We start from the raw sequence: 27,617 nt of genomic DNA, 5'->3' as shown, positions 1-27,617 counted from the left end.
TTGCCAGTTATCACATCCCATGTTTCTTAGCACCACCATTTGGGTTTTCTTAAATACTGACTTAGATTCAGCAGTTACGGCAGTCATGGCTAACACTAACATCAAGCTTAATTTAAGCATTTCTGCCAGCTTGGTGAATGGGAGGTCTAGCACTAAATTGTAAGGCTCCTTATCTTGGTTTGTTTTGTTTTTAAACTTCACAAGGTTAGAAGAAGTAGGTAGCATGTGCTGCAAGGCCTAAATAAAAAGCAGCTCCAGCACTGGAATCACAGTGACAGCTGAGACACTAGCTCTAGTCTAAACACTGGTATTCAACCACAGTATCCTTCCTTCCCTCACACAATGCACATATCATGCACAATATCACTGCTAATATCACCAATCCCCCAGCCTCTCCATCTGTGGATCACTGCAAGGTAAATAACATCAGCAAAAGCATGGACTAACATAGCAGCAATTCACACAGTGAAGCAAGGAGTTTGATGCAAAGCCACCCACACTTGTTGGTAAATTTCATTAACATTCCTGAAAAAATCTGAAATAAAAGCAGCTGTGTATGTGTAATACGCATGCTGTGCACTGGCACTGCTGAGCCCAAGTGATCTTAATTACTTTTAAAAGCTCTGTCAAAATAGTTGCTCATTTCTCAGTTACTTCATTCAGAGAGCAGTGCAGTGTTCCCTTCAGAATCACCTGCAGAGAAGACAAGGTGAGCTTGGCAAATGATCAAGAGGAATAAACTCCGAAGTACAAATCAGATCATGTATTTCTGCAAATGGTAAACATGTGTCACAGTCTGTAATTAGCTCTAGTCACCAAAAATTGAATTTCTATGACCAACTGCTGCGTCAACAGAAGAGCGGGCAAAGGGGCTTTAACATGGATGTCAAACAGATGGCTGCAGCGTAAGCCAGCAAAAACATCACAATTTATTGCTGGCGTTAGCCATCTTATGTTGGTGATACATTTAATGATGAGCTGCAGAGAGTTTTATTATAGATTCCAACAGATTTCCAACACCCATAACACCACTTTGTTCTTATATAGCCCTTTTTACCCATAGATCTCGTAGCGCTTTACAGAAGATAGGTATCATTACCCACATAATACAGAAGGGGAACCCCAGAGCCTGGAAAGAGCCCAAGTCTCCTTACACCCAATCCTTTGCTCTACGTATGGATCATCCTGCCACTCCTTTAATGCCTCCTGATAGCAATGGGATACAAATGGTTATATTATCACCACAATTCTCCTCTCTCCGCACAATGGCTATTCATTCCAATACCAATTTTATAAAACAAAAGATTGATAAATTGCCTTCTTTAAATGTTCCAGATTTTTCCCCATTTACCTGAACAAATTCTCTGGATCACATACTCAGCATTTCCAATGACTAGCTCTCTCTGAATTAAAAAAAAAAAAAAGATAGATAGATATTACCTCCCGCCCACACACACACACACAATAGTGATAGAAGAACGACTGTAGACATGAGGATTGCAATACGTTTTCATGCGCAGCTCTAGCAGTAGGCAACACATGTTTATTACTGAGTTCCATCACAATGCAATTCAAGTAGCTTCTTAAAATAGGACCACTTTAGTTATCTAAAAAGTGAGGTGGAATTCTGCAGCTAGCAGATCTTAACACTACACTAGCTCTGTATGCCCATGTTCATTATGCTGAAGAAAGCTGGGTCCTGTAAATAAAATTCTTGGTTTTTTTCCTCCAAAAGCAGCACCTTAATTTAAAAACCAAAAACCACACTTGGAATGCAGAAGTTCAAGTAGATCAGAGCATTGCAGGTGCTAATAGAAAATGTATGACATGGATCAGGTTAATCTATTAACGATCAGTTTTTTGTCTGCAATCATTAGAGAATCTCATACTCCTTCAGATAATCCTTTTATCCTCATCATAACTAATTTCTTCTTGCAAAACCATTAGAAAGTGAGGCACTGCTAAGGAAAAATTATGATGTCTGGATCCTACTCAAAGGACCTCCATTTCCAGTGGGACTGCAAATAAGTTCAGTAATGGGCCCTTTTAGAACACTTTTCATTACTTTCTGCATTCATGAAGTTACTCATGGGAATAGCTAGTGCAATTTAGAGCCCGCAAGCCCAAGGAACGGAAATGAAGCAACTTTTTGAAGATACATTAATCAGTAGAAATGTGACAGAAGTACACTTCAGTGCAGCAGAAGGTGCAATACGGAATCTTGATTAGTTTTGTTTGAACTATTAGACCTCACCATAACATTGAAGAATTTAACAGTGTATAATCTCTTAGACTATTTACAAAAACCTCAAGGAAAAACATCAAAATGAAAGTCACCGACATTCTGTATAGAGTGACTACCTTAGGTCTTCACAGGCTGTGCCGAGGGCTCTTTCAGACCCTGTGTTCTAACACGCACTGTCCAGTTGTGGATGATTTAAGAAATGCAAATACCACCTAATCAAAGGTCTTTTTTACTGGGAACACTGGAAACTGGTTCTTTAATGCTCGGCAGGCAAATCGTATCGAAAGCTAACACCTATGAATTACATTGAATGTGCATCTCTGACAGGTTCAGAATATATATCCAACAGCTCCTCAACTCACAGCAATTTGAAATCAAGTTAGTCAATATCTTCACCTGGGGTATTTGCAGATAAATCTGAATCAGAAGTCTTCTAGATTTAGCTTAAATCAATAAAAAAGAGCTAACACGGATATTAGGCATTCCCTCACCAGCTGGGAATAAAAGTCCACTTGTGCAAGAAGAGCGTCAAAGAACTGAATCATTTAGAAAACTTGCATTAAAAAAAACCCCTCAAATGGGCAGCTAAGGAAAGGACTCGACAAATGACCAGAATCAGCCTACTGATCCCAGCACACCTGATTAAAGCTGGATTCCTAGCACCTATGACTATGCTTGCAATGGCACATTTTCTTCTTGGGATATAACTCGGGAAATCACCATTCTTTAAGCACTGCCCCCACTAAGGGAAAGGCTAACATTTATATATATGTAATGTTCCATCTTACACAAATGGCCAACCACTCACAAATGCGACTGGAATGTCAGCACTTACAAGGCTCTAGTACAAGAGAATCTGTGGCAAAACGAGAGCGTCCCATAGAGGCGCTCAGTGTGGCAAAGTGCACCTATGCAAAAAGAGAGGCAGGATATTTGATTTCAAAGTCAGGGTAAATAAACCACTTTTTTAAACGCATGTTAAGATGCTACGAAGAACAGAAGCACAATCCATCTTACCGCAAGCAGCCAGACGTGTTCTTGAAGACCGTGGTCCATTCAGCATCCCGAGGCTTAGAGTCCTCATTTGGCTCGCCCTCCCATCCGGAATGGGGGATAATCACCTCGTTTGTCAGTGTCTGAAGGCCATGGTTAATGATCACCATCTTCAGGGGCTCATAGGATGACAAGTTCCAAAGAGTGCCTTAGAGAGAAACAATGGTTATTAGCCAAGTTAGAGTAGTTTACGGGTACTGCTCATGCAGATTAACATTTCCAAAAGATTAAATCATAAAACAATATGAAAAGAGGAAATCACTCACCTGACAACATTTCTGAGAATCCAATATAACCACATGGTTAGGACTCACTCAGCAGTTATCAAAACAGAAAGCTATACCACCTTTCTAAACGCAGTTATATTTAAAACAGGTAGAGCGGTTGAAACTGCTGGGCCATAGAATATACAGGAGACATACGATATGTGTTCATTAATCATCTACATAAACTATAAGTATAAAGATTCAATATGATAGTATTCACTCTGAACAAAGTGTTAATATCATTAAACTTGCAAATCTACTTATGACAAAAAAACCACCCCAGTGCAGAGAGCAGTGCAAGGCCAATGCAGCACATAAAACCTCAAAATAGGGCTTAAACTGGATTTAAGGGGCACATAGCCCTGGTGTCAACTCTCTACACAGAGTTGAATTTCACCCCAGACTTTTTCCATTCCATATTTACTTTCATATTATTCACTGTGTCACAGGCACATACGATGCAGTGAGGGCATTATTCCTAGGGGAGACTGAGCACCCACAACCCTCTTTGTCTTATCACCTCGCCTTGATTTTGAATCACAGCTGTAGAAAGAAGGCGAATACCAAATCAAAGCAGCAGGAGTCACAAATGAAGGTTTTACATGGTAAACAATGCAAAATATCTTAGGGCTAGTCTACACTTAAGTTTTAACAATGTAGCTATGTAAATTAGGAGTTTGGTTTTTTGCCAACAGTTATGCTGGTAAAAACCCTACTAGATGCTGTTACACTAATATATAGGTACTTATGCCAATACAGCTTATTTCAGTTCCTGAACTAGAATAAGCTGCACCAGCAATAAGCACTTTGGCAGAATAGCATCTACATTCCAGGGGACAGGGGGTGTTTCTGCTTGAACTGTGCCCCCATAGATAAAGTGGCAGAACTTTGAAGAGTAGACCAGCCCTTAAAAATGGTTCATGGAAACATTCAGCACTGTACAAAGCAAAACATTTAGACACCAGTGATTTCAACTGAACACAGGAATGAATCAAGAAACAAACGGATTCTAGATTTACTTTTATTTTTTTAAATGGATAATTTAGACTTTTCTTTGAAATCAGAGGGTGAAGTACATTTTTGTAAATATCAGCCTGTTTCTGCTAATAAAGGGAAGTAATATAGCCTTCACAAAGCTGACTAATTCAAGAAAGGCAAACAAAAACCTACTTCTGTTCGCCTCATGCTTTCAGGGAATTAAAATGGAACATTCATTTCATAAAATTTATTAGTCCTACTTGGTAACATTTCAAAACTATAAATAAGCATATATAGGGAGAGAAATAGGTACACAGCTTTCATCTCCACTGAAATGCATGAGAATGAAGGAGATTTTTGCAAGGACTTAATGGAAAAATGAGAGACTTTCCTAAATATCCAGAGACTCTTTCCTATAATATGTACCATTAATATGCATCCAATGTGCATCATTAGGTCTACACATTTTTGCAAACTAACAACTTAAGTTGCAGATATTTGTCTTTAAATACTTTATGTTTAAAAAAATCACAAGGAACAATATATGGTCACATCTAGACTTTTGTTTCAGTCACACATCAATCTCTTAAAGTTTCATGGTTACAATGCCTGCAATTTTCCTCTCCCAAAACTCCTTTTTAAACTATCTACCAGATATTGACTCATTGGACCCAATTATGCCCAGGTATACTGGTGTTAATCAGGAGTAATGTCACTGAAGTCAGTGAGTTCTACCAGTGCAAAACTGGTGTACATGAAAGGAGGACCAAGTCCGCTACACCTGTATGTAAACAAACAGAAAAATAAAGTTGTAATACTGAATCCTCCTTGATGTAGGTTGGAATGAAAGCTTAATGCTCACGCTTTCATTGAAAAAAACAAACGAGAGATGGCAAATGTCTTTTGTCCTATTTTAATAGAGAGTGTGATCCATATAGGGTCATGTTACATACTAGATTGGAAAGGGAATTTTATCTCCACTACCAGTAGTGAGTGGAAATTATAACCCAGGACACTGACAACTAACAGAGTTTTAAGACTGACACTTTATGATGCCTCCGATTCAAAGTGGCATTTACAAAACCCAGGCATCTGTTTAGATGTAATTGAACACATTAATTATTAAACAAATCCAGTAGTAAACAAAAGAATTTACCTCAGATGTTAACACCCATCTTTCTTTACTTTAATCTCTTTCTGGGTACATGCATTAATATTATTTACTTGGCACACTTCACTTACTCTACATACACAGCACAATGCAAGTTGTATGTGCTTTTTGGAAATTATTTTATTTAACACTTAAAGATAAGATAAATGACAAATGTAAATTAGCTTTCCACTGTTACCAATTTATATATTAAACAAACATATCCTCATTGTTACAGAATCTGCTAAACACCCTGGGAGTTAAGAAAAAAAAGGAAACTCGGAGCTTTTTTTCCTTTCTATCTCCACTCAATTCTGAAAAAACAAAATAAAAGTCAATACTAATTTTCTTCTACTTCAGCTTACACAGATATATTGTAAAGAAAGCAAAGCCAACTATGTAAGCAATTTAAAATATTTATAATCAGGTGATACAGAATTGTTCGGTAAGTTGTCATTAGAATCATATCAAACCGTTTGATATAACAAGTTATCCATTCTTTATTCACATGCTTTGCTGGATTGCGAGTAGTCCCACTGACTTCAATGGGACTACCAATGTGCTTATAATATGCGTTTACAGTGTGAATGGGGGGTTGAGGAAAAAAACCTATGTAAATGTCTGGAGAATGGGTGGTCTTGTCAAGCGGTCACAGCTGGGCTTAGGTCTGCCCACCGGGGATGGGAGTCACTGGGCAGGAGTTGGAGGAATTACAAGGCCAGGTCCTGTAAACAAGAGTCAGGCCAGGGTTGAAGACCAGAGATCAGAGGCAGTACAAGCCTAGAATCAGGAGGCAGGAGTCGGGGTCTAAGTCAGGCTGGAGTCAGAGACCAGAAATCAGGAGACAAGGTAAAGTCTGGCGTTGCCGCAGGCCAAGGTCTGTGTGGTTGCCCAAACAACTTCCTGGGGTTAAGTAGGGGCACATGGCTAATCAGAGGGCTGCAGGGTACTGTCACTCTGAGTCTCGTGGGCAGTACTTCCTGCGGTGCCTACTCTCCACAGTGCTCCTCTATGTGGCCTCTATGTGGCCTCCTGGTGGGACTAAGGGAATATCAGCCACACCTGGCTCTGCAGACTTGGGTTCCAGTCCTCAGGTCCTTACAAACTATTTCTGTGGGCACGTTTATTGCATAACTGTTTCTTATACTTTCCTCTGAAGCACCTGGTACTTGCGACTAGCAGAACCAGGACACCAGAAGAGATGGATCACTGGTGTGATGCAGTGGGACCATTCCTATGGTTCCTATATTTCTACTCGCCTATAGTTGTTCTTCACCTGAGCTAGTAAAACATCAAAGCTCAACACGCTTTTTAATTAACAAAAAAAAAAAAATCTTTAAATCAATCATTCTGAGTTTGGAAGGGGCCAATATACGAAAGCTTGGTAAGCCACAGACACATTCTGAATAAAGTATTAGAAGTTTATACACTTCATGTTTGAGTGGTTTCATTGTTAGAGATTCACAAAACTTTCTTCCTCTGAAACAGGATGTTTCCTCTCTTCACCTGCCCCAGACAACTGACTATTCATTACATTACAATGCTACTAAAGTAAATAATTTCATTTCTTTAGATTAGAGAAGAATCAACCAGGGAAATATTTTTAAAGCCTGAAAGAAATCGGAAATCTTCCTAATATTGGAATTAGGACAGGATGGTCCCAATTTAGCAAGAGAATTCAACACAGAACAAAACTTATCAAAAAGTTTAACCCCCTTCTCAGACCTCAGACAAACCAACAGACCTTTATTAGAGGTTTTTGCAAAATTCTCCAGTGCTTGGGTACCACCTTGAAGACATCTGTGTACAGATTTTAATATGCCCTAGGTCTGTAAAACAAGGATATTATCTCCAACTTTCTTCTGTGTTGTCAGTTACTGGTAGCTATTTCTGAACACACTAAATCCTACATGTATTCAAGAGAATCGCATCTGGATTGCAGAGAATGGCCACAAAAAGAAAGTCCAGTCCAGCAAACATGTAGTATGTGAACATCCGACGAAGTGGGTATTCACCCACGAAAGCTCATGCTGCAAAATGTCTGTTAGTCTATAAGGTGCCACAGGATTCTTTGCTGCTTTTATGTGAACAACTTCACTCATACCAGTTCTCCCATTTAAACCAACAGTGGGACTACTTGCATGAGAAAAGGTTCTCATGGGCACCTTCACCAATAGTTTCTAAAGAAAATGTTGCCTATAAAACGCTAACAAGACCTTAAAAACCAATGCCCTCTTGGGCAGCCAAACAGCTGCTCCTTGTAGGAGTTGCAAGACAAAAACTTGACAAAGAGAACCTTCCCTCTGTCCCTTTTGGACTCAAGGATGCAACTCTGGTTGCGAGGTTTTCCATTTCTCCCCCAACTGTACAGCCTTTCTTTATGCTCCAAAGGAGGCATCGCTAAACTATAAAGAGAGAGACAAAAAGATACCCCATATTATACCCAAAATATGCAAGTAGGATCTTTAAGATGTTCAAAAGAAATAAATTCCAAGGCTCCAGTAACTGGCTATATGGGGGATACAGATCAAAATAATCCTTCTGTCGAACAGTACTCAGAGAGGGAAAACTTAGAAGATATGCAAAGAGTGGTCCAGGATAGGCAGAGCCTTGGTCATTCCCTATGCAACATTTGATGACGTGGGAAGGATTTAGATTCACGGCTGGCCATGGAGGGAAAATACCTCTTAAGAAGAGAGACAGATGATAAACAGAACAAAAAACTTTTTTCTTTTCAAAAGGTACGAATCAAGAAGGGGATTACATCAGAACTTTACACCCCAGCAGCCCTTCAGTGTCTTGGGGAACCAAGCCCAGGAAGAGGTTCTCATGGTGGCAGCCATGATTTTAATCCCTAACAACTAAATTCACTCTACATTTTCTTTTAAACTGTACGTTAACCCTGCATGAGAACAAAGTGACAAAGATTAACATCACGGTAATTTGATCTCTGCCCTTAAAAATTATTCACTGCATTTATTAGCATAATTAACATGTTATCTAATAAAGGTAGTTTAAAAACTCCTGTCAATTTATCAATTCATTAAAATTACCCTAAAAATAAATCAATTAATTAAAACAGTAACTGCAAGACAAATTCATCCATCAATGTTTTCCATGTGCCTTTACTAAAAGAATTTGCCTTTTTGAGCATTGATCAGTGGCTGGCATTTATTTCAGGATTTAAATAAGAAGATATACTATTGCCTTGCAGAAAAATCATCATTTTTTCTCTCATTCATAAGAGCTAGCTTGAATATACATGCAGGTTTCAGGCTACCCAAGGCATCAAGCATAGGCAGAAGCAACAAGGTCCTCTTTTTAAAGTAGCTTGCGTAATCCAAATTGTAACAAAGAAAACAGAAGCTATAACTGTTTTTGCAAATCCTCACTTCACAGCATCTAAAAGCAATTAAGCCCACAGTTGCAAATGTTGTGGGCCCCACCTTCCAGCAGCTGCCTATGATGGGCAGGTTTAAAGAAAGTGTGTCAACCACAGACATGCGAACATCTTTTGAAATCCAAACAGAATTTTTTTTTTTTAAAAACTCTGCTTAGTTGCAGAATCCAGTGTTAGTATTAAATTAAAACAAACCAAAAACCTGTTTACTCTTTCATCTATGCAGCACATTGAATCATTTATCATCTAAAATAAATTGCATATATTAGCTGGGTGCTCTTGATGTAAGTTGATCTTGTAGTCATCTGTCTGACATGTATTATATTATATATGCAGTCTTTTTTTTTTTCTTTTAAATTGAGCTCTGGTGATGGGAGTTGTGCATCCCAAGCTGAAAGAGGCCAAGCACAGGTCCCGAAGATAAATTAGTGGGTTACAGAGCGCATCATGAAATCTACATACTTTTGACAGGTTTCCCAACAGAAAAAAAGGAGTAAATTCACCTGTAAGTAGAAAATATGCTGCTCATATTAGTGGACTTCCAAAAAGAGTTAATGCCCGCTGGAATTATTTCTGGCTAACTGCTAGGCTTCTATCATACATTAATTAATGCCCACAAGAAATGGTTTCTGATTGGCTGCATCAAACAGCAAGTTTCTACATAGAACATTATTAGATCAAAAGATTCTCTCCTTAGAACATTTAAGGTCAATCATTTTTCAATTAAACCCAATTTGCCAATATAGAGTGTCAGGAGAATAATGTTCTGCACCACTTAAAATACCACGCAGTGTCGTTAAACAACAAAATTACATTTCAATGAGCACACAAAGAATGAAAAATTCATTAAAGCCTCTAACTTGTGACTGCTTGTCAAAAGAACGTAATAGAATTTCTGTCTTGCATATCTGATGGGAACATTTGTTCCACACCAAACCTTATCGTTCAAGAGAAAAACCTGTGCAGCTTTCCCAATCAGAGCAAATTTCTTTCTTTAGCAGCTCAACTCTCATTTCTGAAGTCAGAAAATGATCCATTGAATGGGTAGCTTTGCACAGTCCCAAGAGGATAACTGCAGACAGATTCAAGGAAGAGCTCCACCGAGTAGCATTTCTGATTGCAGCTCAATTCATGGCGTAGCTGTGAAAGCCTTAATAAACTGAGATTTCTGCAGTACAATAGGTACAGGCTCTTTGTATAACCCTAGATTTAAGAGAGAGAGAGAGAGAGAGCGCGAGCATGACTATATCTTTGGGGATTGGTAGGTACTTTTTAAATGCCTAACATGCAGGGCCTCATGCTCTAACACCATTCTCAGATATACACAGAACTTCTGGTAAAAGAGCTATGTCGTCTAGCAACAAGAGGCTTTCAGTTCTGAGGAGGGTGATACCACCAGACGGGAAAAGCTACACAGACTTACCTAGTTTAGCAGTAGTGTGATATCAAAATACTGAAACCTGACTGTAGACTGCTGAGTGACACTATGAATAATGTCCACCCAGCAACCTGCTCTTGTCCCAGCAGTGATTCTCACTGCCAGGGTCAACTGACTTCGGCTCGCAGGGCTTGCACTGCAGGGCTAAAAATAGCAGTGTAGATGTTCGGACTCAGGCTGGAGCCTGGGCTCTCAGACCCTCGGCTCTCAGACCCTCTCCACTTGCTAGATCTCAGCACACAGGCGCCAGCCTGAATCCGAACAGCTACACTGCTATCTTTAGCCCCACAACACGAGCCCAACTCAGTTGACCTGAGCAATCAGACTCACCACCATAGGTTGAGGGGGGGTTGTTTGTTTGGTTTTTTCAGGGTGCCATGTAGATGCACCCAATGATTGTTTAACATGTGTCCTTTCAGAGTTAGTATCCTAGGAAATATATTGATGTATACATCTAAGCCACATTTTGGTTTTGGTTTTAGAAGAGCTTAAGAGAGTCAGGTGCCCAAATTGCAATGGGATTTGGGGGCATAACTCACTTAGCCCCTTTGGAAATCTCAGCCCTATTTTAGAATACAACCACACCTAGAATGACCAATTAATGGCTGGCCACAATTCAGATCTGAATGGCAATCATTATTGCAATCAGTCTAGGTAACGTGTAACAACTGGTTTGAAGTTGCAGCCTTTTAAAAGAAGCAATTAAGCTTATTCTTCTTTACTTCCATCTGAACCCGAACAAACTTCTGTATGGTGGCAAAAGTTCTCAGAGGTTTCATTCCAGACAGAATCAAATGCATTCATGGCAAACAGATACTCTGATCCACTGCAGTGGGAAGGTATCCTGATATAAAAGTCAACTTATCATCACGAGAGCTCCAGAACTGTAACCAGTGTATGGAACACCGCATAGCATGCAGTCTTTGCAGTAGCATTGGCTGAATGCGCTTCTTGTATTGTTTTAAAGACTTGACTCCTATTTCTCCCTGGTCTCATCCCTCAGAATTCCTTTTTGATGAGCAGTTCATTCTCTCCGATGAGTCTGAATATCAGCTGTGATTCCACCAGCCTCAGCCCACACAAATGTTGTTGGAACCCTGTTCCCTTTGGCATTACTGCTTGAATGTTTAACACCCTGTCCTGACACTATTGCTTTAAGAGCAGAATTAAACTCACCCCCGCATAGATGGAGATTAAAGCATCATCATCATCTGTTGCTGGACATCTGTTTAGGTTAATACCTTTAACATTCCTAGGGTTTCTCAGTAGAGAAAAAACAGCTTAAAATAGCAAGTAGGAACTATACCTACATAAGGACGCAGAGCAAAATTACTAATTTTACTGCTGAGATAGGATCAAATGGCACATACTTACACTGTGAAATTAATTCAACAGTCGGGATTCAAAGCAAACACCATTCAGAGGGAAAGGGGCAAACTCCAGTTTGTTTTTGCCATCTCTGCGATGACTGATTACCACTTAACATTATAATGATGTTCCTCCAGAGTAAATTATAGACTCGCTTTTTCTTTTTTGAATCTGACGAAATAAATGTATTCCTTGGCAGAGCTCTGGAAATGAGTTTTGAACAAACCAGAACTGCAGAGAAATGCATTTTACTTATCCACAATTTTTTTTTTTTTAAAAAGGACAAAACACAAAGTCAACCATCCTACTGAATCAAATACTTTAGCAAAAGGCTCCCCTTTCCTAGCTCTGTGGAGAAGGACTGGGGGGAAAGGAGGGAAACTAGTTTGTGGATCGCATGGTTAGGCCCAGTTTGCTGAATAAGTAAATATGCTCAAGGTAGGACAAGCATTTCAGTATCAACATCCATCTCAAAGGACGATGACTGGTAAAAGCCTGGAGAGTTGCCACGAGTTCTGCAGTGATTATAGCATCAAATGTATTATGCCACATTTACGATTGAATTTGCTTGGCAGTTCCCAATACAGATAAGGTAGCTAAACGTTTCAGCCATACAGGCCAATTTTCACATGCTTAGAAGTTTCCGAAAAACTCTATTTTTTGGAGAAAATCCTCCATCTGGTGTCCATCTAATTGTCATGCCTCCTCCTCCCCCGCCCGACTCTCCAAAGAGGGGAAAATCTATGTTCCTGCTTTTGAGTTATGGGAGGCTGAAGAAGAATACGTCTCCACAGTGTAAAGCGTTGTGGACACACTTTCCCACCCCCCTCCACATATATAACTCAATGACTGAACTTTGAAACCTGGCATGTAATTCACTACTCATTTTGGAGTATGTCCAAGGCTAAGTTCAAACAAAAGCTGGTTGAATAATGGAGTCACAAATAATTGAAAAAAAAAAAATTCACTGCTAAGTATATACCAGCAGTTAAACCAAAAAAAAAACCAATAGTGCCTCCTTTTCTGATATTATAATGAACATTCCCCCTCCCAAAACTGTCTCAGCAGCATCCCCTGTGCCTATCAATCTGCACATTTTCCAGCCTTCAGCGTTAGCCACACAACCTCATCACACATTCACAGCACCCTGGTTTTTCCCCTGAATAGATAGGTGCTCGCAGTTACACTATGACACACTTAATGCAGCAGCATCCAGTGGGCTCATAACACCAGGTGCCTAAGGGCATGTCTTCACAGCCCAAAACTTGAGTTTTGCCCATAACCCGACTCCCAGCTACACACACAAATCTCTAGTTTGAGTTAAGTGGAGCTCTTAGGGCTCTTGATGCTGTAACTAGTAATGTAGTGGGGATGCAACTCACTCTGTGCTGCTAATCCAATCACTCTGTGTAACTCGTGTCGTTGCACTAACTCCAGCTAGGCTTGCTGGCTGGAGTGAACGGACTTGATTTGTTACATATATGTAGCCCTCTTAGGGCTTGTCTTCCCTGTAACATCCTGGAGGGCCCAACGCACCCACAAACCTAGACTTCTATGGTGTAGAGTTCCCTAGTGTACTTTGAACTTTTAGTGCCCAGCAGTGGGGTCCACCCAGTGCACAGCCTGTTGCAGTGCCGTAGATTTACACCCCCACATGCCACACACCAACTCGTCATATAGATATGCCCTCAGACAAATGACTGCAGCCAGTGGTTCATAACTCTTAGACAATCTTGCCACCTTCAAAAATTCTTGTTCCCGAAACCGATAAAGTCTTCCCCTAAAAAAAATACAGACACTGACCTGTAATGAGCTCTCTGACTTCCATGTCGTTTGTCTTCCGCAATAACCTGATCAGTGCCGGGATCCCATCGCAGTTCTTTATAGCCACCTTGTTCTCATTATCCTTCCCGTAAGAGATGTTTCTGAGAGCCCCACAAGCTTTGCGATGAACCTCTGGCTTTGGGTGATCTAGCAGACCCACCAAGATGGGAATCCCTTTCAGATGCCTCACATCCTTTTTTATTTTATCGTTCTCATAGCACAGGTGCTGCAAGTATGCTGCCGCGTTGGACTTGACTGGATCGATGGGGTGACTGAGCATGGCAATCACTTCAGGGAGGTCAGGGTCCCGCCACCTGGGGTCTTTGCGGATGCTGTCAATGGAGGGGGAACGCTTGCCCAGGCGTTCGATGCTGGCCATGCTCCCCCTCTCTGGCTGTGCTAATGGTGCTGCGTAGCCACCATGAAGGTAAGGGATCCTCTCATCAACCATCTCTGACTCAACAGGGTCATCGTAGCCCCTGCACAGGGAGGAACATTCCAAATTAAAAAAAAAAAGTGCATTTAACATTCAGTGCTGCTGAGCCAGGATTAACATCTGGGTGATGATCAATCTTTTTAATCTCACATATGCATTAGTGGTAGGATATTTGCATTTTTCAAATAGTTTTCCTGGCCATACAAAAATTAAGCAGCATTAAACATCACTCAGCAATGATGAGACCATAGCACAGTATTTGTTTGGTGAGCAGAAAAATAATGACAGGAATTGTAAGTCAGTGATGCTGCTTTCATTTAGGTCATTTACCAAAGCAATTATGATAGAACGGGGTTACATTTAGTGGGAAACACTAAACCTCATTAGTGACGATCCTCTTATGATGAGCTAGAAATCTAATTAAAGGAACACCCAAGTTCTGGAATCAGAGCTCAGACCAAACAGATCTTCTGCAGAGTGGTCCAGGATTGGGGCACTCAACTGATAGTGAGGAGGTCAGGGTTTCCCAGCTTTGCCACTGAACTACAATGTGACCTAGGGCAAGTCACTTCACCACCCTGTCACGTCCCTCCCGGACAGTGGCTAACCCTACATGCAAGCCCCCAGCTGCAGTCATTCTGTGCATTAGGACAACTGTACTGCTCGCTCTCTAACTAACAGTGCTGTAATTTATTGTATATAGTTTGTTGAAATAAGGCCAGCCACAACTACCCAACATATTTTTGCCCTCCGCAGAAAAGCCCTGATTCTAAGAACAGTATATGATAGTCGTTGAAACTGACTTTTTAATGGTAATCACTGTAATTCTATCCTACTTTGAAAAAGATCGTATCCTGAGCAGCCAGTTGTGAAGTTTCTTCAATATATTTGTAAGGAGGTGCATTTTCAGCTTAAGAACTTGTTATTGAAAGAGACAGATAGATATAGTTTATCCTTTTGTTCAAAATGGCATTTGGGATGCGGGAGGGGGCTTACCTCTCACATCCTGTAGGCTCAGCATTTCACAAACTATCTACAGCACAGGTAAAACACAGTAACCAGTGGGGCAATGGGTAAAACCCCACCAGTGCATAACGTACTGCACAGTAGTGGCGTGAAGGGAAAAAAAAAAATCAGCCATGGATGCAGGGGCCACCAATCCTGAAAACACATGAATATTCTTAACTTTATGTACACGAGTGAACCCACTGGCTTACAGAATGACTCATGTATAAAGTTACAAATGTGCACAAACATTTTCAGAATCAGGGCGTTGTTTATTAAAGTTTCAACCAAAAGACCCACACATAGTAAACTCAGTTTATCTGCCTCTGAAGGATGAAAGGCCGAGTTAGTCCTACAAGGATCTGAACCTGTGTTCTAAGGAATCTAACTGTTTTAAAATCAGATACTTAAGATCACTAAGCCATCCACACAGCTACGGTGTACAACGGGGTTTTTATGCCTCTCTTCCAATTAAAGCGTTTTTTGTTTCTGCTAAAATAAAGGAACTTCTTAGAAGTTAATTATATTACTTCTTTCATTGCTCAGTAAACCTGACAGATGGGATGACTATCAATAGAAATTAAGGTTACTATTTAGCAAAGCCCTGCAGAATCCAAGACAACACAGCCTTTTCCACACAGAGTGTGGGTGTGTACTGCAATTTTAATTTTAAAAACAGTCATGAAATTGCAAGTACAGCTTATTTGCTTTATTTAAACAGTGGAAGCCTTAGCCAGCTGCCATTGTTCTGGGCAGATTGGAACTGTGGCTCTCTCAGTCAAGCAAGCAATTTTAATTGCAGGAAAGAGGTCCTTAAACTTTGATTTTAGGCACACATTGTGCAGTGCTGAAATATTCCTGATGTCACGCAGAAAGAAATATAGACTATTACTATTTTGCAAGAAGGAACACAGTATTATTCTAAGGGACTGCTAATTAAACTAGAACCCTGAGGAGAAGAGCAACTGGGGACAGGGTCTGAACTCAGAGTAATACAATTAACGTCTATATGTTAAAACCATCTCTTCCAACTTTAAGTTACTTTAATTGCTGATCTTAACCAGAAGTGGGGGGGGCAGAGGGAAGAGGATATAAATGGGCAGGTGTTCAAAACACTCAAAGAAACTGAAGAAAATCCTTTTATTGATGCAGTTATTTGTGCATGCATAATTCATTACTTTCTCTAGGCTGCAATTTACAGTGTCTGAACAGCCATTACATTTCCCGTTATGTAACAAAGCTGTTTTCAGTCTTCATTATAAGGGGAAGTAATAACGTTAAAATGATTTATTTCCATATAAAAGACAAAAAGGATAAAGAAAACACCAGAACTCTAATGCAATGAGCAAGATTTTGTTTTTACATTCACAAACCGAGTACAACCTGCACTTGGGATACAATGAAAACGCGCTAGCTCCTTGCCTCAATCTTGCTCCTAATGCTGTATCTTTACTGTGCCCGGCAAAGCAGTAGAGGGAAACAGAGATAAGTGTAAACTTATCACCCTCTACATGGCTGCTGTTGTGACGAGGTAACTTGTCAATCACCAAGGGTCAGTCAGATCAACTGTCTACAAGGTAACTACCTATAACTTCAATTGAATTGTAAAATTAAATAAGTATTATTCTCTTCCCACTAGGCACAGGGTTTCCATGTATGAAGATGAAGATAATTATTGTCTAAGGATGAGGCCTGTTTGACTCACCACAGTGAACCCTCTCTTCAGCTCAGAATTGGTCTTGCTGTTCAAACTGCACGGGCAGTCCGCCGTATGCCCAAACATAGTCCTCTTGATTTAATCAAGTCTGCCCACAGGAATCAAATTGAAGACCATAATGGTGTTGAGTCAAGTGACAGCACCATGCCCTCTTGTATGACACAATGCTAAATTATATTACCACTAATTATTATTAAAGCGTAAAATATTTAAAAATAAATTACAAAATTATCATAAAATATATTTACAACTCTAAGAAAGGCTCAAATCCAGTTTTACTACTTTGTAGAACTGGAATGGGGAGAAAAGATTTTTGTGCCTTGGTTTACTCCAATTCGAAGCTATGGATGCAACACAATGACCTATTGATTTTGCTGAGGCTTGCTGTAAAAAGTATCACTCCCTGATGAAATCCAATCATTTCAGCACAACCTTGTGTTCAATATGAGAAGGTATCAAATGCCTCTATTCCCTGAGAGGGGATGTGCTCCTGAGCCCCTAAGCCAACAAAAGACTGCGTGTAGATCAAAGTCAAGGAAAGCAGATGAAGAAAAAGGAAACACTCCTTTGTAGCCATCAGCAACAGCTCTTGACCCGTCAAGCAGCGCCACATAAACTGCCAGCCCATAGTCAAACTACAAGCACAAACTGACAATGAAAACAGGAAAGCCCGAAATGTTGGCAGGTGCCCAGTGCTATTAATTCTTGATCCTTTTATAAAGTCTGATTCCTGCACAGGCTTTTCAGGCTTTCCTCAGACTCTGTTCCTACCAACCAAAGCCTTCTTCAATGGGACAGTTATTGTAGTGAAACAAACAGGATTACAAATCTGTTGCCATCCCTATAGTACATAGAGACATTTGCCTTCAAACAAGATCAACAATTACTTTAAAGCATTTTCTGGGGAACTATTAATATGCTGTATGCAGTGTTAATAAGCAGGCACAAACTTTGACTCAACACACCTCAGCTGAATGAAAAAGGGAGTTTTTCTCATCCAGTGTGTGGCTAACCTATCAGGAACAGTCTCCCCATCCAGCACAAGTAACATCTGGACGTTTGCCATGCAGGGCAATGAGTTAATATCTGGGAATCCAGAGCTGCTGCAATGGAACTAAAGGCAATAGAAGAGGGCTCACATGTTTCTGTTTGAGCCTAGGTTCAAAACAGTGATAAAGTCATTAAGTCGGAAAAAGAAAGGAAAAAAACCACAAAAAGCAGCAATTTAAAAAAAAATGGAAACACAGTTTTTGTGGGATTTTAAGTGAGAAACTTGAAATGTCAATTCTGCCTTTCCTTGATAATGTCAAAAGGCAGGAAGACATAGCCAACTAGAACAGGTCATTTTCCATCTGCAAAGAGTGCAGAGGTGTTCACGGACATCCACAAACATGGAACAACCACAAAGGCCCCTGGTGGCTAATAAGAAAAACAAGCTTGCTTTGCTGAGGTGGAACATTAAAATAAAATAACAACAACAATAATAATAAAAAGACAATTCTGAACTAGCAGCACCAGAGTGTTCTTCATTCAGCCTGACTCTAGCCAGGCATCTCAGTACACTTCCATCCCCAACAAGACGGTGTCTCAAGGTTAACTGCATTCTGCTGTAATTCTGCTGCCCCTGCCCCCGCCTCCTCCCTTTTAAATAAATGGACCTGCATTGAAAGTGCTTGACTGTGCATTGCTATGAAATCAAAATCTGATAAGGATGTAGCCCTGTTCAAAGCAAAAGACTAACTACCTAGAAAATTTAATTTTCAAAACACAAAAGTCCTTTTATTCAGTTTAAAAAGTATCAAAACAAAGATATACATTATTTATCTCCCAATTTCAAATTCCCACAATCCCTAGGTTTAAACAGTAGAAGGGATACTGTCATAGTTATTAGAACTTAAAATTGGCTTGCTCGGGTATTTGAGATGTTCCAAACTATCTTTTACTTTACACGTGAGTTGTAAGGTTTTCTTGTGTTTTAATTGGGCTTGTGCCCTTTTTTATTTACTCTTTCAAAATACATAAAGAGAGGCCTGAAAACACTTTGTTTTATAAACATTAGAAATTCAGGTTCTATCTAGCCTAGAATGCTCTATGGCCATGAATACAACAGGGGATTTTAGCAAACAAACCATACCACTGATACTCCACCAGTGGAATGCTGACTCTAGAAAAGACAAGAGTGTGAAAGATGAGCAATTGAGAAGGAGAAGGGATTTAGAATTAGACTGTTTACAATTCTGGTTTTTGCTAGTTTTTGTTAATATCCATTTAACTTATATAATCAAACAACAGTGTGGGGAATGGAGGCCTTTGTTAAAATGATTTAGCATTTCCTGCCCCTCAATTAAATTGTGTAAGGTCACAATATACAACCTGTTAGACCCCAACAAATGCTCCAGTAAAATTAAAAACAACATAGTTGATAGTATCGATACTTCCAACATTTAAAAAAAAAAAAAGCAGAAACTCCTTGTGTATATATAAAAAGTTATAAAGGAAGCACACAAGGCACAAATCCAATTTTTAAAAAATACTTTTACAAGTCACCTTTAAAAGCAAGCAGGGGACCTATTTTACTGAAGAATCTAAGTGCATTTCTCTCACCCCAACTTACTGTGGAACCCACTGTAAACAAACTTGTGCACATTCCTCATGAACAGAGCACAATATGTCAGTTTGCACCTTTTAATAGCAATTCATCTTGCAGCAAAGACCAGGTAAAAAAACTCCATCATTGTTATAATCTTCCCTAGTTATAATAGGGGACAAATGATAAAGATTCATTTTTAGGTATATAAACTTTTACACTGTCCCTTTATGAATGAAGCCTTCACTCAATGCACTAGTTTGTGGAATGCAGACAGATGTTAATTAGTCTTGTATTTGACATACTTTGGTGGTTTAAATTCTTTTTTTAAATATGCGTTTTAGACATACAGGGACACATTCAAAGGGGCTTCAGCATCGGTCTAAAATTCTGCCAGGAAAAATGATCGAGTGACAATCATTCACAGGGACACCAACTTTATACTCACACAAAACCGAACACCCTTGCTCAGCTTCCTGCACCAACCCGTCCTCAGAGACAGCACCCCCCACTCACTCTATCCCCCCTCCCTCTGTCACTTGCTCTCCCCAGCCTTCACTCACTTGCTCATTTTCACCTGGCTGACTGAGGGGGCTGGGGTGTGGGAAGGGGTGAGGGCTCTGACTGGCAGCTGGGGATGAGGAGTTTGGGGTCCAGGAGGGGGTGAGCGCTCTGGCTACGGGTGTAGATTCTGGGATGGGGCTGAGGTGTAGGAGAGTGCACCAGGCTGGGACTGAAGGGTTCGGAGGGCAGGAGGGGGATCAGGGCTGGGACGGAGTGCGCGTGCGCGTGCTCTGGCTGGAGATGTGGGCTCTGGGGTAGTGCTGGGGAGGAGGGGTTTGGGTTGCAGGAGAGGGCACCAGGCTGGGCGGGGGGTTGAGGTGAGGGCTCTGGCTGGGGGTGTGAGGCAGAGGGTTGAGGTGATGGCTCCAGTTGCGGATGTGGGTCTGGGGATGAGAGGTTTGGGGTGTAGGAAGGGGCTCCAAGCTGGGACTGAGGGGTTCGGAGGGGGATCAGGGCTGGCACAGGGAGTTAGGGTGCAGGGGGTGAGGGCTTTGGCTTGGGGTTGAGGGCTCTGGGCTAGGGCTGGGGATGAGGGGTTTGGAGGGCAGGAGGGGAACCAGGGCTGAGGCAGAAGGTTGGGGCAGGTGGCTCGGGGTGCAGGCTCCAGGCAGCACTTACCTCAGGCAGATCCCGGAAGCAGCGGCATGCTCCCCTCTGGCTTCTATGCAGAGGCACAGCCAGGCAGCTCTGCACACTGCCCCAGCTGCAGGCGCCACCCCCGCAGCTCCACTGGCTGCAATTCCCGGTCAATGGGAGCTGCAGAGCTGGCGCCTGGGGCAGGGGTACAGCGCGGCGCCCCTGACTGCCCCTACGCATAGGAGCCAGAGTGGGGACATGCTGCTGCTTCCGGGAGGCGTGTGGAGCCAATGCAGGCAGGGAGCCTGCCTTAGCAGACACCTGGCAGCCCTAGTCGTTCACTAGTCCACGGGATAGTGCATGGAGAATTGCACTCATTACTACAGGCCAGGTTTTGAAAATTTTGCACCTGATGCAGTTTTTGTTTGTGTTTTACCTCCTGCAAGAGAACGCAAACTAACTGTTTTGTCATCTACATTCCAGTGTTGGGGACACGGCGTTAATATCGATAAAGTTGCCTGAACTCTGAATTTTACGGACTGAGGGGCCCATTCTAAAAATGCATATGATCCAAACAAACACTCTCAATATAGAGAGCCAGAATGGCGGACTGACTTTACAAAACAAACACAGCCGCATGCGCAGGAGTGCAAACAGATGGAAAAATTGCCCTGGTACACTCATCTGTATTTGAAGATCTGAATTTTTTTTTCCAATTTATATTCAAATACAACTGGTTTAAATTAGACCAGAGATGAGAGGAGAGTGAGAACACTGTCAACAGCTGCCTGATTGGAGAGTGGATAAAAACTTCCACCAACTGGGAAAGGCAACGTGCAGATATAACCCGCCTGACTAGGATCCTCTACTTATAGCGTTAGATCACTTCAACACAATGCAGTAGACCTAGATGACTAGCTTTTATCCAAGCTTTCTGGGATGGAATGGGAGTAAATCCAGTAACTCTGGCACCAGGGATAGATCGTAATGTTTATTATTTTAAACTCTAGTAACATCTTAATGTAGCAATAGCTGAGAAGAAACTGCATTTAAAAAAAAAAGTCTTACACTTAGATTTCTGCCATGATCTGGGTAAGCATCCAAACAAGGATCCAGCTCATTCCCAACTCCACACAACAAAGGAGCAGAAGATGCTGTGGCACACAGTCATCTGTTCTCAAACATTCGATTTCCACATGCTGGGATTGTCTGTTGTGTGTAATTTATTCCTAAAATTATCTACCTTTACTGAAAATGACATGGGACAAAATAAATCCGCTGGTCTTTTCCAAACTCCAGGGAATATTTGTTGACTCCTGAAAAAATCGCCCCACACAATTCATCCCTTGCACAATTCATCCCTGCTTAGGAAACTGGATGTTGGAACTGGAGCAGAAAGAGGGTTGGCAAAGCCAGGGCAGATGTGAGGTATTTCTACAGCATCTATCACAGGTATGTTTGAATTCAACTCACAGAGAATACCAAGGTCACTGCCAAATGCAAAAAGTCCTGTGCCTGGTTCAAGCCCGAAGCCACCAGTCTTAAAGAAGCCAATTCAGAAGGGTTAGAGTTGTTCCAATTTCCTCCTCTGTACACAAGTTTTTATAGTTTCTCTTGTGGAAGTGATTAATTCCAGGTCTACTTTGGTTTGGGATCAACCATTCCCCTATTTAATATCCCTTCCCTGGCATTCCACTGTGAGCAGTACCTTCCCTGAAGATATTGATGAGGATCATTGTATGTCTTGCGCTCATACAACACTGTGCTGAGAGAAATCTGATTGGGAGTGTGTTAAGAATAGGCACCACCAACCTCAACCTTCTTTATTCTACCTGCCGGTGAAGACGAATTGCTCACAATGTGCTTTTATCCTTTAATTTTTCCACTATTTGCAACATTGCGCCAGTAGCTACATACATTACCTCGGGATCTGCCTTCCTCTGAAGAATCAGGTATGGGTTATTGCCAAAGACTGGCTATTAAAAGTGTTATCAGACAGACACTTTCATCACTACTTATTTAGGCCTAAACGGAAAGAGGACTATTTAACATCTCAGGGCCAATCAGTGGCCTGTATAAAAAGAAGCTTGACCTTGCTCCTATTTCTAGAGAATAAATATCCACAACACAAATTGCCACCATAGTCTGCAACCTCGGGTGGTAGTTTCAACAGACAGACAGTCTAAGACTGAATGGGCATGAAAACTAACCTGACATCTTGTCTCAAATTTAAAAGGATCCCTCCAAGTCTTCTTTGAGGCACAATTGTTGAGCTATGCGAGGAAGCTTCTATTGCTGTCATCATCCTATTCTATGCTTGGAGGATTTCAACTTCAAGTGTCATCAATTTATTAGCTTTTATGGGCACTGTGATGCTGGTAAACCAGGTGCCAGCTCTTACCTAGTCTGCAGGCATCAGTGGAGCACTGACAAATTCATAGCTGGAAACCAGACCAGCTCACCTATATGATAATATTGTTCAAGGTAGGTGTTAGACTTGTAAGAATGCATTTAGATTCTATAAAATGCTTGTAAGTTGCTACATGCATTAATCTTACTTGTAATGTCTGTATTCCATGCTACAAGATAAAATATAAGTTTGTTGACCTGGGTTAAGCCCTAAAAAGACATTCAATGCTGAGAGATTACTATATCTCTGACACTGTTTGAATAGCAGACAAACTCATTCATGTGTATATGATTGCTTGCTTTAATCTGTAAAAAACCTCTCACTTCTTTCTCCTACTTAATAAACCTTTAGTTAAATGTATTACAGGACTGGCTACCAGTGTTGTCTTTGGTGTGAAATCTAAGGTACAAATTGATCTGGGGCAAGTGACTGGTCTTTTGGGTCTGGAAGTAGCCTGAATATTTTGCGATTTTTGGTGTCAGTGACCATTTATCACAAAGTCCAGCTTGCCTGGATGTCAAGATACACTGAAAATCTCAAGGGGACTGTCTGTGATTCCATGGTTAAGACTGTTTCAGTGATCTAGGAGTTCACATTTGTTACTGGGTTGGTGAAATCTAATAGAACACACCGCCAGTTCGGGGTGTCTGCCCTGAGGTTGGCACTCTTGGCTGTGAGCTACTCCAGACAGCCTGACAGGCAGTAACTTTACTTTTAAGATGAAAAGACTAAAGAGAATTAAAAAGTTGTAATCACGCACTAATTACTTTGGGGCTTCATCATTAAACATGAAGCACTATTTGTTGTTGCTAGCTTCTTCTAGATCAAGGGCATACCTGACACGTAGGTTTAATTGTTTAAATATTTCTTTGAGCAGTTGTAAATGTTTAAGAGCAACCATTTTATGAAGTAGACCTCATTCACCCCTCTTATGTTTTCACGAGCTAAACTTTACTGCCACATTCAGATTAATTGCTTGTCAAAGCCCCTTGATCATATTAAATATGGAAAAACAACAAAAGGAAATGCAGAACAAAAACTGTAAGTTGGTCCTAACAAGACTGTTGTGGAACAATAAATCAAAGGGGATGTTTCAAACTTTTGAAAATGCAAAATTGATAGGTTCTAAGAGAGTATTTAGATATTCATCCTGCATGCAGTTTGCAATGTGGTAACAAAAATTAAAGTCCCCTGTTGCCTGACTGCTTTTAACAAGGGCTGTAAAAAAATTCCCCCCCCCCTTGAGATAACAGAGAGGTTATTCAAGTTCGGTAGATCAATTCATTTCAACCCCCAATGGATGCAAGGGTATGTCTACACTACCCGCCGAATCGGCGGGTAGTGATCAATCTATCGGTGATCGATTTATCACGTCTCATCTAGACGCGATAAATCGATCCCCAAACGAGCTCCATGTCGACTCCGGAACTCCACTGCTGCAAGAGGCAGAAGCAGAGTCGACAGGGGAGCAGCAGCCATCGATCCAGTGCTGCGAGGACGCAAAGTAAGTCAATCTAAGTCGATCTAAGATACGTTGACTTCAGCTACGCTATTCTCGTACCTGAAGTTGCATATCTTAGATTGATTCCTCCTCCTGCAGTGTAGACCAGGCCTAAGTGTGAGAGAAAGAGCCAGCCCGAGAGACTGCAGGCTTGCATCATGTAGAATTTCCAGAGGCTCCTGTACAGCTCTGGCTTCTTTTCTTTTTTTTGTTTGTTGGTGCCAGTCTGGTGGCATTTGCTTTTGTGTGTCTTCAGAAGAAATCTCCAATGGAGGGGCTCATGGAACTAGACCCAGGTTACTGTACTCAAGATTTTAAACTTATTTTAAATGAGAAATAATGGAAATTAAACACACATCCTCCAGAGATGGACCAGGCTTGTATTCTAACTAAGGCCTGGTCTACACTTGGGGTGGGGGAGGAGGGAGGAGGAAATCGATCTAAGATACGCAACTGTAGCTACGAGAATAGCATAGCTGAAGTCGACGTATCTTAGATTGACTTACTTCGCATCCTTGCGGCGCTGGATTGACGGCTGCTGCTCCCCGGTCTGCTTCTGCCTCTCGCAGTGGTGGAGTTCCAAAATCGACGGGGAGCACGTTTGGGGATCGATTTAGCGTGTCTAGATGAGACACGCTAAATTGATCCCCAACAGATCGATCACTAGCCGCCAATCCGGCGGGTAGTGTAGATATACCCTAAGTCAACCCAGAAGGGGATTCTTCTCACAAGAACCAGTTTCTGCAAGCCCCATGTGGATGACAGGAGTTCCAGAATGCTTAGCAAAACGTGGGCTGAGAGACAAAGTAGAACATCTCCCAGGAAAGTGGCTAGAGCAGAAGCAATTTGTGACTAGCCTCTACAGTCGTGTTAAGGGTAATACACATGTTGTCTTCTTCCCTTCATGTGGTTTGACAGTACTAAATAATGGCCCAATTTACATGCACTTCCTATGAAGTGCTGAGCACCTTATCTCCCAGCTGGGTTTAACTGGGAGCAGAGTGTGCTGCATCTCTCACCGGAGTGTACTTATTTGAAGAGGTATTCCTTCAGCTACAGGGAATGACAGGCCCTAAGTCTCTTAGAACTGTAACCAGACAGTTGTTAATTTTAACATTCCTGTTTGGGAGACGGATACAATCAGGCCCTGTCAAAATTCTCACAAATGTACCAGTCCATTTTCCCCCTGGCTCTGGATGGGGGAGACAACACAATATAGTCACAAACTGTCTCTTTACAAATAAAAATGCAACACAGCCCTTTATAAGAGTCAGCACTTTTTCTTTCTAAATATAATCTAAAACTAAGCTGCCCTGCAATTTGGGGAAAGGATCCTTGCACACAGAGCATATATCATTTTTCACATAATGTTTGGTGACTTATGTATTGCAGGGTCTCTATCTGGTTTGTGGTAAGCAAGCTGGTCTTCCCTAGGAAAGCCCATTGCCTCATGAGAGCCAACTTTTCTCCAAAGGAGCCCACTCAATCTCCCTGTCCCTCAGGATTCCAGGGAAGGACTGTAAGAACGTTGACTGGGGGAGACAGAATTCCTTTGGGAAAGTCCATCTCCACATCCAGAATTAGGGAAACCTAAGCTAGAGTTTTACACTCATTCCTTTTTTTTTGCTTATGTTAGATCATTTTGATTTCTAGTGATTATAAAAGGTTAGCTGTTCATGGAAAGACCCCACTGACTGCAACTGTGGCTGTTTTTGCTGCTCAGTCACTCTAGAAGCTTATGCAGACTATTAGAGGTTAACATTTTAAGCTTAAAATAAATCACTAAAATTGCTGCAGACAGGATCGCAACCATTCGGCCGCAGGATTTTACCTTCCTTTGTGAGGTCTCCCCCTCTCGGGCACCCCTGCAGATGTCCTTCGGTTCACTGTGGAGTAATCTGGGTCCAGTTCATACCCTTCATCATCTACCCCGAGGCTGCGGTTATCGTCCTCCAATCCATAAGGCTCTGGCTGGAAACGTTCTGGCTGGGAGCGATTCAAGTCAACGTTGCTGCCTGTTGGCACTTGGGGCTGGGCGATGGGACCATAGTTATCCCTCCTGCTTGGCAAGGTAAAACTACCATCCTCTGGCCGGTAACTGTTTCCTGGCATGTAGGCATAACGAGGACGGTAGTTGATGCCACGGGACAAGCTGCCGTAATTGTCAGCTAGGTCTCCATAGCCATCGTGGCTGATAAAAGGGCGATACTGGCTGTCGTGGCCGTCGGGATAAGAATCGTAGCTATTGTAAGATCTGGTCAACGTGGACGAAGCTTGTGGTGTGATGTAACGCTCACCATTCTTCATGTATCTTCTGTCTATTGAATCTGTGTAGCTGCCCATGGGAGAGGAGCTGTCCATTACCGGCAGGCCATCGGGCCCCAGGGGGACCTGGCGTACTGTTCTAGTGGTGACTGTTTTGACCATTTTTGTGACCTGTGAAGCAGAAACCCAATACAGATGTTAATGTTTTCCTTCTGTCTGGCTCTAAGTTTTAGGATGAGTACAAGAGAAATTTCTAGTGAGAGGATCTAAAACTAGACGAGGAAAGACACTGGAAAACATACTGCAAGTGAAATCCTGGCAGGCACTAGGTTATCTAACTGACTAATACCAGACTTAGGATGCTGTTTTAGCAATTAGAAAATTGATCTTATATGAAGGTGGAGAGTCAAAGCGGACAGAATTTAAGGTTACTATTCTAGTTATAATTAATACAACTTTTTCTCCCTTAAGCTCCACTCCTCTACCCCTCATACTGAACGCCTACAAAAACCCATTGACTGCTCTCAATTACATGGAGTTATTTTAGATTGCCATCAGTGTAAGACTTTCATTACTGCAGCCATCCCAAACCGTACCTATCTAGCTGACCTTTTGCTAGATAGGTACTTCTATTGAAGTTATGTTTATGCACAATATTACTTTTGTTTTCATACGATTTTTTCCTCCTTATAAATCCTGTTTATTCCAACCCCAAGTGGGTTTAGACTGTTTGGGTATTTCACACTGATCATCCAAAAAGACATTAAAAAAATAAATAAAAGGAGACCAAAAGAGTCAAAGGTGTAGACATGACCCAGTCACAGTCCAACATTA

General features: G+C 41.4%; 1 protein-coding gene across 5 annotated transcripts in view; it reads right to left on the bottom strand.

Annotated features, from left to right (window-relative positions):
• Positions 1-27,617, bottom strand: part of ARVCF (ARVCF delta catenin family member) — a 226,662-nt gene that overhangs the window by 110,701 nt on the left and 88,344 nt on the right. For all 5 annotated transcript variants that reach the window (XM_044989922.1, XM_044989923.1, XM_044989920.1 and 2 more), the window contains exons 3-5: positions 26,350-26,954; positions 13,702-14,201; positions 3,263-3,446 (exon numbers count right to left, since the gene is read on the bottom strand). In XM_044989922.1, coding sequence (XP_044845857.1) covers positions 3,263-3,446; positions 13,702-14,201; positions 26,350-26,954 — 1,289 coding nt within the window. The remainder of the gene's footprint in view (positions 1-3,262; positions 3,447-13,701; positions 14,202-26,349; positions 26,955-27,617) is intronic.

The sequence above is a fragment of the Mauremys mutica genome, chromosome 16 (genome assembly GCF_020497125.1).
Source record: "Mauremys mutica isolate MM-2020 ecotype Southern chromosome 16, ASM2049712v1, whole genome shotgun sequence".
Lineage (NCBI taxonomy): Eukaryota > Metazoa > Chordata > Testudines > Geoemydidae > Mauremys > Mauremys mutica.
The sequence above is the reverse complement of the archived record's forward strand: the minus strand, read 5'-3'. Positions and strand labels throughout refer to the sequence as shown.